The sequence below is a fragment of the Rhagoletis zephyria genome, unplaced genomic scaffold (assembly GCF_001687245.7).
Source record: "Rhagoletis zephyria isolate East Lansing unplaced genomic scaffold, Rhagoletis_zephyria_1.1 Rzeph_scaffold_00965, whole genome shotgun sequence".
NCBI classification, from domain to species: Eukaryota; Metazoa; Arthropoda; class Insecta; order Diptera; family Tephritidae; genus Rhagoletis; species Rhagoletis zephyria.
The window spans coordinates 127,524-137,712 of NW_016158049.1; the positions used below are offsets into that span (position 1 = coordinate 127,524).

Genomic DNA, 10,189 nt, shown 5'->3' on the forward strand with positions numbered 1-10,189 from the left:
GACGCCATATTCATATGTTTCGGAATTTTTGAGAACTTTTTTATTCAAAATTGACATGAATGAAGTGATGTTGCCGATTTGTCACCACAGCAATAAATCGGTGAGTCGCCAATTTGTTGCCATTGACGATTGTTGCCTATTTCTCATGTTTTGCATGGTGGGTACATATGTATGTATATACATATGTTTGTAAGTCTACATGTCACCGATCGAACGTAAAATACTACATACATATACATTCATATGTACATACCTATGTATGTATGTATGTATTTTTTTTTATAAATATGTATGTTTTTAATTAAAGCACGACAAACACAATACCTAAACGTACTTTTGCACATAAATGCTATATTTTGGCCAATGCATATACTGCATTCTGTTGAATACACAGTGCGTGCAATTCTGGGCCATTCGCTTGTTATTCTTTAGTCAACGATTTCGGAACCTTCGTTTTTGTTTTTACTACTGTGCAATTTCAGCTGGTTGGCCTTTTGGATGAAATTGGGTAAAACGATTTCCCACTTTTTGCTGCCGCTGCTGAAATGATAACAATTACAATGGAAGAATAAAAAGTCGACGTCTGCAATATTTTGATGACAAAAAATCTATTTGTGCATGTGGGACAAAAAATTACAGTTAGTCTGAAGTTGAACGTGTTGGCGAACGACTCGCTGTGTCCAATCTAAAACAAAAGTGCCGCAAGCTTTTTAATATCCTTTTTTATTGGATTTTTTGAAGTTATAAACGAAAGGGCCCCTCTTTGTGAAAGTTTCAAGCGAGCTTAAGGAGTTCGTAAATGCATAAGTGAGATGATTTGGGTATGGAAAATAAATTAAAGTGTAACGGCTTTGAGGTTTATGATAAAATGTTGTGCTGTTCCCGTTACAGTTTAAAACCTGTGCTTTATTGCAATTTTTGCTGGCCTTATCTGTAACATCACTGGTGTCTAGTCAAGGTATTGAAGGTCCTTCATTGGCAAATGATCCAAGTCAAAATATAGATGAAGACACAATTGATCTAACGCCATCTATAGATCTTTCTTCAGAAAAAACTGAAGATGATCGTGGAGCTGGACAGGTATGAATTGCCATGCTTTCCAAAGGTGAAGTTATTATAATTGAAGGCTTTATTTGATTTTCAGATTGTGGGCCAGTCATTATTTACACCGCTCCTAGGACAGGGTATTTTACCAGGGCCATTGAACATGTTCGGATTAATGTTTCCTGCGCTGAATTCTCTGCTACTTTTGGGCAATCTGTTTCCTGCGCCATCGCTTTTAGGCCAACCGTCACTGTTGGGCTCATCCCAACAAATCGGTGCTTCACAGAATGATGAGTTGCCATCTGCATCAAAGGTGGTTTTAGTGTTGGCTGAAGATCGGAATCCTCATGCTGCTATGAGAGCTGCTAATCAGGAAGCAGCACGTACAATTCGCCAAAATGACATGCTCAGTCAGCTTCTGGATCAAATACGCCAGGCTGATTTCGGCCAAATGCTGTTTGAACAAATGCAGCAGCAGAATCCAGGACAAATGTTGCAACAGATTGTACCGCAAGACATATCACAGTCAGTGGGCCAACTTCTGTCGCAGACATTGCAACAAATTCCAATAGCCTATTCTCCGCTGTCGGGTCTAGGTCAAGCTTCCGGTGAACCTGCAGTAGGTGCAGCAATAGGGCAGACAGAAGGCGAGAGCGTTGCTCCGGCTGCCGATATGCCACCATCGTCTACGTCTGTCTTTCAATTTCCAATTTTCCAATCAGCTATAGACGCCGGATCCCAAATTTTAGGTCAAGCCTTTCAACCACTCAATGCTGATTCGAGTTCTGGGTTCCCGGTTCCAAATATTCAATCGGCTATTGATGCAGGTTCGCAAATGCTTGGACAAGCTTTGCAACAAGCTAACGCAGACGCCACTACCAGTGGATTTCAGTTTCCTAATATTCAATCAGTGATAGATTCTGGTTCGCAAATGCTTAGTCAGAGCGGGGGCTTATTTAATTTGCGCCCGATGCAATCGCTAGATCCACCTATGTCTAGCTCCGACGCCGAACCAGCAGCTTCTCAGGTTTCTGAGGTACGTGTAAAGCCGGAGGCCATTCCAGCAGTTCACAATCCAAGCGAACAAAACATGCGAGCGGCTGAGAATATGGATGACCTGAAAATGATGGCCGGTTTGAAGAAAGCTCTTGTCCACAAGAAATTACCTATATTGTGGTTCCGTATTCCAATTGACTCACGCGAAACGGACCCTGACATTGAGGTGAAACACCAGACAGAGCCTAAACAAAAAAATTGTGATGAATTGAAACTAGAAACTAGGCTACAAGCTTTTCAGCGTCAGGTTATAAGTGAGCTCAAACTTCTTCAGAATATCGAACGTCAGGCTAAAGAAATGCGCTCGGCTTCAAGTGGAGCTACGGATAAAGTATTCAAAGAAAATCATCACACGAGCATTCTGAGTAAGCTTCCGGTACATAAGATAACACGAGCTGATATTGAGAAAGCTTTGAACGACGAATACGTCAAAAGGCTACTGCAAAAGGTGGCAATCGCAAATCGAAAAGGAACTGGAAAAAGTAGATACCAGGAAGCTTTCACGCCTACTGGTGCGAATTTTAAGCGCCAGACTATGACTCCAACACCTACGATGACACCAAGGCCAATGTCAAGAGAAGAAATTGTTCGCCTGATGGCCTACGCATATCGTATGGCAAATGCTAATGGGATACCAATGCTTGAATCGCCCGATATTAAGAAGCCAACAACGGAAACTGACGCGGAATCCAGTCGAGCTTTTGGCGTCAATGAAAAAACAACGGAACATCAATGGGCAACAGACCCAAAGACTCCAAGCCATATGACCACCATGAAACCCATTGATATGCAGTGGGCAGACGATCGAATGCAGATGCCTCAAACACAAAACTTGAAACAAAATCCTACAATGATACACACAGCCAGACAATTGCAAGATAAAATGAACCAAGCAATGGACCGTCAATGGATAGATGAACAGAAAATGGAACAACTGATATCCCCTCAAAAACTTAACATTGAAGATCCCAAGCAACAGCAGACAATGGAACAAATGTCACAGCGCATGCCAGTTGAACGGCAATGGGACCAAACAACTGGCACCCGAAGTTGGATGCAGGAAAATCCTCAAATGCCCATTCAAAGACAATGGATTGACACGCAGACGCAGGGCTTGACAAGTCCTATTACGCGGCAACAGCAGATAACAGCGGCTACTCCTGAGGAGGAGCGAATATGGGCAGGGAAATTTGCAATGCAGCAGCCCTCTATGGTAGTGCAACAACAGCCGATGACAATCCAGCAGCCACAGGTTTCCATGCAACAACCTCCAATGGCTATGCAAGAACAGCCCATGGCAACTCAACAACCTGCAATAGATATTCAACAACAGCGGATGACAATGCAGCAACCACCGGTTTCTATACAACAAACTCCAATGGATGTGGAACAACACCAGATGGTAACTCAACCGCCTACAATGGATATTCAACAAGAGCGAACCCCTATGCAACAACGCCCGATGACAATTCAGCAGCCTCATATAACAATGCAGCAGCCGCAGGTTGCTATGCAACAACAGCCGATGACAATGCAACAACCACAGTTGAAAACGCAGCAACCTCAAGTTGATATGATGATATTACAGCAGATGCCACCGGAGATGCAGCGGCAAATGCAGAACCCGGATACTCTCGCCTCGCCACAAATGCCCGATAATGAGGGAAAGGCGCGTCTCAAAGGTAATCTATACGCCATATTTCACTATAATTTTACTATTTTTTCCATTGATGCATTTGGACCATCAGGGGCTTCAATCTTAGACGAATTTGATCTTTTGGGAATTGACTGGAAACGAGGTGTTAAGGGCAAAGTAAAAACTCACGGTATCTTAAGGCCGACAGTTATTAACTACTATTACAATGCTGGCGGTCGCGCACCCGGCTATGGATATAGTGGCTCAAGCTACCAGCCTAGCTATAGCGGAGGTGCAGGTGCAATTTATGGACCTGCGTCGGGCTACGGAGGAGGTGCATCAAGTTATAGCAGTGGAAGTGCAGCAGGAAGTTATGGTAGTAGTGGCTATGTTGCGCCCACCGGTGGATCGTATAGGATGGCTATTGGAGACGATGAAATCCAAGCAATGCTTAAAGAACACTCACAAATGGTAAGGGAATTAAGTAAAGACCGCTTAAATTAGCGTCGTAGCATTAATTATTCACCATTTTCTTTGTTGTTTGCTTTTGGTTTTAAATCATTTATTATCTGTTTTTAATTGGTATAGAGATACAAATTTAATAAGTAAACCCTGTACTTAACTACTCGTAATAAAAGCGTTGTAGTGAGTACACTTGGGATGTGTTTGAAAATCGCCCTTGTACATATATTGATATTAATACATGCCAGTAGAGTAAGGTGCATGATTATTTCTTAATGTAGGTATTTATAGTTAACATTTAACATTTCGTTACTAATTCCTTCATTCATGCTCATTAAGACTTTGTTTTTGGTTTCTATGCAAATTTCATATCATTAACAGGCGACGCATTTCAGAAAATGATGCCCGAAACATACCCCAACCCCGTTATTACCGATAATGTGCCAACACTAATATTCCAGTCAACGAAATCAGCCACTGACAACAACATGTCTAAACCGATATCAACACAGATGGCTACTTTCTCGAAAGAGGATGAACAAAATTCAACATTAACTGCTTCATATCCAACTACGCATTCTTCAAAAATGTCAAGGTTAGATTGTAAGTTAAGACTTAACAGTGTTTCAGACAAAGATAAAACTTCCGGGGGTGATTATGTACGACATAAACGAAACGCTAACTTTGGTTCTTTACAACCCATCGACGCCAATTCCCTAAAAGAGCTTCGCAAAACATATAAGGATTCTTTGAAGGAGATAACATTAAAACCAGATGAAGATCCCGCGGAGGCTCTCATGCGATACAATGAGGCATCCATTCGACATGCTTTGGAGCAGGCAAATCAAGAACCGATGGAAATAAGTACCGATGAACACGCAGCGCCAGCGGTTGAAACTCAGAACAATGATGCATATTTCAAAGACGCCCAAGTTCAAGTTTTAAATCATGACCTCGCTACAGGCCATGTTGTGTCACAATCACACCTCTATGTACCCGCCCACAACGGCCAACATAAACACTATAAAGTAATCGGGGAGCCGTCCAGCCCCAATCTGAATATTCGCGAACAGGCTATCAAAATACTAACGCTAAAAGATCATACCAAGTCGTTGGATAAGACGGAAATCTTGGCAGCCATTAAGAATTCACATGAAACATCTGTAAGCTCCAAGAAATCAATTGACGCGCCGCAAAATATCATTTTCACTTTACCCGAGAGCGAGCTGAAAACAGTTTTGGAACTTATTTCGCATCAAATGCAAATGTGTTGCGATAAGTGTAGAGATCGGATTATATCTAGTATCAAGGCAAATATCAAAGAAGAGCATTCAGAAGAGGGTGTTCAGAAGAGTAACCATGATTATGCGGCAAAACATTCAAGGGCAGCAAATAGTTTTGAGGATGAATCCAAAAGCGATGACGAGAAATTCAATAAATGGTTGCGTGAAATGGAAGCCAAAGGATATGACTCCAAATATTTGACCAAGTCCCATCACTGGCAGTATTTAAATAGTGGAAAATTGACGTTAGCTTTGGAAAGCAATGAAGGGAAGCAGCAGGTAGATAATAAAATTTCAAAGAAAGCTAACGACCAGCAGTCATTGAAGCGCTATACACATGTAAACTCTTTATTGGATGATGACGACAAGAAAAACACACAAAATAATATGTCCAGTAAAATCAAAGGTAAGGCGTTTGAAAAAAAGGTTCCCGAACTGAATTACTTGACCAAAGAGCATGCTCATGTGGTGAATGATGAGTTGCGCCATTTGAAAGATTCCTCAGAAGAAGGAATATCCAGTCCTTATGCAATGCGTGGTAAATTTAAGAGCATCAAAGTTTCCAGTCGTACTGGTACTTCACCAGGAACTACGCCAGTAAAATTTTGCGCAATGTCCCAGGAACCACATACTGGTAGTACTGTCGACGCAAATAAGGCTAAGGTTGTAGAGTTACTAAGCCTGCTTTACGACTTGAGTCCCAAGACAGAGAGTGTGAATACTAAACCTACACAGTTCTCAGTAATGGTTATGCCTATTGTTGCGACTTCAACTGAGGGTCCAGAGCATTTGACTACCACCAGCAGGGCCCGAACCAAAAGAGGGCGATCCAGACGCAGGCAGAAAACTGAAACTGGAATTGTGACACAGCCAGACAAAAATATGCTGGAAACCGTTAAGCCAATTAAAGTAAATAGTTAAGCTAAACTTAGTCACTTGCATATACAACATACATATAGTTATAAATACAAACACTCATATGCATGTGCAAAGGACAGGACTATAAATATTGCAAATTTGATCTTAAAAAAACAGCGGGCGGTAGAACGTGAGGTTTTAATTAAAGCATTTACCTTTAAGTTGTTCTGATAAATGTATATACATATATTTTAAAACTGACTTTTTGTATTCCAAGTTTGATTAATACTTAAAAATATTCTCATCTTTACAAATTTTATTCATTTGCAAAATTTTTTTATTCATTCTTATCATTTCATGTCCATACGATCAATATCTCCAACGATTATCATATTTCTTCATCTCATAAAATCATTGAAAAACTCGAAACTTAGCTCCAATAAAAATCTACAAACTCCATCTTATGCCATGAGTCCTGATGAAGTGGGATCCATCTTTAGTTTCAGTCCGACTATTTTAGAACCTTTTATGGGAATACAGACTGTGCCTGTATACGAAAGCGACCCTTGGAAGCATAAATCATATGACTTGCATTATCCTCTCTATGAGGGAGGCGGCAGTTATGAGTTGGATCTTAACAATAAACGCTTAAAAAGAAATACGCCCTTCTACACAAACAATATACTCACGCCTGGTATTCTGGATCATTTCCTGAAGATACGTGTGCAGTTCGAAAGAAACTTTCCTCAGCTCTATAAAAGCTTACGTGATCAGCAACTCGCTCTTAATTTGACACGGGTTTCCGTTAAGCCGCCTGTGATACCGAAAGAAGTTGTGTATCCCGCAATGGAGTTGGGTGCTGCCGAGGTGTTACCGTCAGATTTGGGCTACATTCAAACTGATGAGTCCGCTCCTAATAATGAAGATGGTATTGATTATTTCTTATTTGATGATGGCGAATAACTAATAAAAACTATAAGATTGTTGACAGTGGCCGGCGTAAAGTGTGTAATATACAAGCAATAAATATAAAATTACTAGGATTTTGTGTAGATATGTATGTTCTAATTCCTTTTCTTCTTCTTCTTTATTGGCGCTGTAACCGCCTAAGCGATTTGGCCGAGGTCAAACCCAGTCGTTTCTCTTCTGTACCAACTGAGGCCAATCCACGTGGCCTTTCCTCTTCCGCTGTTACCAGCATCACGACCCGCGTTGAATACTTTCAGAGCTGGGCCGTTTCTGCCCATTCGATCGACATGAGCAGGGCTGGCGAACCTAAGGCACGCGTGCCTCTGATGGCACGCAACAAAATAATTCGGGCACGGTATTAATTAAGGACTCAATTTCTAAATTACTAGTAGTAGTATTTACTACCTAATCGACACTATTTATTTTGGTTTAAATTGAAGATCTAAGCAAGATCTAAAGCTTAAAAAATTTAAAAACAGATTTGAATTCAGATGAAAAACCTGACAGATCAAGAGTCACTGAAGTGTTTTCTTTAATAAATCTCTCATTGACAAATTTTCATCGAGGTTTTCTGAATTCAAGGAGTTATCGGAAACACTCAAATTTATTATGTATCCAGATGTGACTTCACTTGATGAACTGAGCTCAAGAACAATATTGAAATCGAATGTTAATAAGCCTTAATAACATTGACAAATGAACTTGTTTAAATTTGCTAATACTAACAGGCAATTTCACGAAAGCAATTTAAGTGAAAAGTGATTTTAAATTATTAAATTTTATATCGAAATCGGCAGAAAATAAACTCGTTTTTAATTTAAATTGCTAATGAGACCGACTGTAAAACTATGGAAACTGGAACATAATTCCAGACACCTTAGATGTCTGTAGAAGCTGTCATCTGCACACAAGGTACACGTATAAATTTAGGCATATATGTAATACTTCTATATTGATAGTAACGTATCTTCACAATGTGTTTTTATTCCGCAATCAAAGGGAGACAGCCTATCAAAAAAATGTTTGCTTGTGTTAGTATAAATGTATATTTGTGAACAGTGTAGCCACGACGTCATGAAAACAGGTATCGCAAAAGAAACAAAAAATTGATCAAATGTATCACAACTTTTTTATTTAAGCATCAAAGTATCAAATTAGAAAGAATCAAAAAAATGCTATTTGGCTTAATACCTTTGCTTTTTATTATTGTCAATAACCGAAGATTATGTAATTCGCATTTATACACATACAGTGCCGCACAAAAGTATTGGCACAGAGAATTTTTTACAATATCTGCAAAGTTTTAGATTCTAGTTTATTTTCGATAATTTTTTATAAAAACATATGCAGTAGAGGTTTACGCCGACAGGTTTTGCGGTGGCGGCGCGTATGGAAATGCCAGTTAGATTCCAAAGAGCCATGAGGCTATTAATCTTATCATGTCACCTCGTCAGCGTTAGGCTTCGCCATGCCATTCATTGAATTAGTTTTAAATTTAATTTACGTTACTTTCTACTTGAATTAAAATGTTAGTGTCTGCCGCTGATGGATGGGCGAACAGAAGAAAGTCTGAGGTATATACTTATATACATCTCTATGCTCTCTTCAAGTCCGTATGTATCTAAAAATAAAGCAAAAGTATATATAACAGAAGTCTAAGGCATATAAATATATAAAAAAACCATGGTTTTTGATTTTTTACATAACAGGTTATGAATAAAAATTAAAGGCATTTTCTCTTTTATTTAAATAAAGTATTCAATTGTATTACTAATTAGTTAATTAATTAAAAATTGGTATTTTTTCCTTTTAAGTGTATTTCTCAAGTTTTTATATACGAAGAATACAAATATGCATATCAGAAGAAAGGGGATTTAATCGCCTTTACAACGATACCAACCTTTTAAAAATTGGTTAGTAAATTTTTTGTTTAAAATTTTTTTTTATAAAAAAAGGTATTTCTTCCTTTACATGTGTAAATTAATTGCTTAGAAATCAGTTCAAAATTGTTTGCAATATAAGGAATTAAACTTTTCGAAGACCTGAACTTTGAGCCCTTATAGCACCTGTAATATAAGTTTGCACAAAAAAATTATGTACCATTTAAATAAGAGCAAAAAGAGGACTACGTCTGTTTTTTTTTAGGTTTTTAGTTATTTACACGAAATAATTAAATATAATTTTTTACCAAAGGTCCTATTTCGAGCTCCGAAGGCCCATATCTCGATTTCGGAGGCTAACTTCGAGAAACGGAGAAATCACAGTTTTACCTATGACCAGTGGCGGATCCATCGGGGGGTTTTGGGGGTTGAACTACGTGTCAGCCAGTGGCGGACCCACGGGGGGTGTTTTAATATATAGACGCCATATTATGCATACATATCCGCCATATTAAAAAACCCCCCTATGCCTATGACTCAATCTCTTAAAAAAAGTTGGTTTGGTCCTATATCCAGAAAACAAGTCGATTTTGCGGTACAGTGTAATTGAAGAGTTAGATGCAATAAGGGCGCTTCTGTTAAAACTGCTTTTTGAGATATTGGCGTTAAAGTTTTTGATGTGTTATAACTTTCTTGTTGTTGTAGTATATATATGTATATGTAGTAGTAGTATTGAAAAAAAATTGTCTACTGCGGAAAAAATCGTCAGATTACCAGTATTCGACCCTAATTTAACTGTAATAAACGCTTTCGATCGAAAAACGTGTTACCTATCTTTTTTTCTGAGTTACGCTTTGTTTTGAAAATGTTCAGTGGCCCAAATTATGCAAACAAACTCCTTTAAAAATGTAATTTTCTTTTCGTAAAATAGTGTTTTTATACTAGTAGTATTTAGTTCCTTCAAACGATGTATTTCAATGTGCATACATCATGGAAATTTT

At 38.8% G+C, this 10,189-nt stretch overlaps 1 protein-coding gene across 3 annotated transcripts; it reads left to right on the top strand.

Annotated features, from left to right (window-relative positions):
• The first annotated feature begins 666 nt into the window (after nucleotides 1-666).
• On the top strand, nucleotides 667-7,353 carry LOC108362233 (defective chorion-1 protein, FC125 isoform). 3 transcript variants are annotated; one of them, XM_017615134.1, is made up of 6 exons: nucleotides 667-821; nucleotides 892-1,080; nucleotides 1,145-3,782; nucleotides 3,849-4,207; nucleotides 4,594-4,793; nucleotides 6,774-7,353. In XM_017615134.1, the coding sequence occupies exons 1-6, from the start codon at nucleotides 813-815 to the stop codon at nucleotides 7,300-7,302; spliced, it is 3,924 nt and encodes a 1,307-aa protein (XP_017470623.1). In that variant the 5' UTR covers nucleotides 667-812; the 3' UTR covers nucleotides 7,303-7,353. The 3 variants fall into 3 exon arrangements, with proteins under 3 accessions (XP_017470623.1, XP_017470622.1, XP_017470624.1); XM_017615133.1 differs by lacking the exon at nucleotides 6,774-7,353 and having other exon boundaries at nucleotides 4,594-6,469; XM_017615135.1 differs by lacking the exon at nucleotides 6,774-7,353 and having other exon boundaries at nucleotides 4,580-4,671.
• Nucleotides 7,354-10,189: the final 2,836 nt, after the last annotated feature.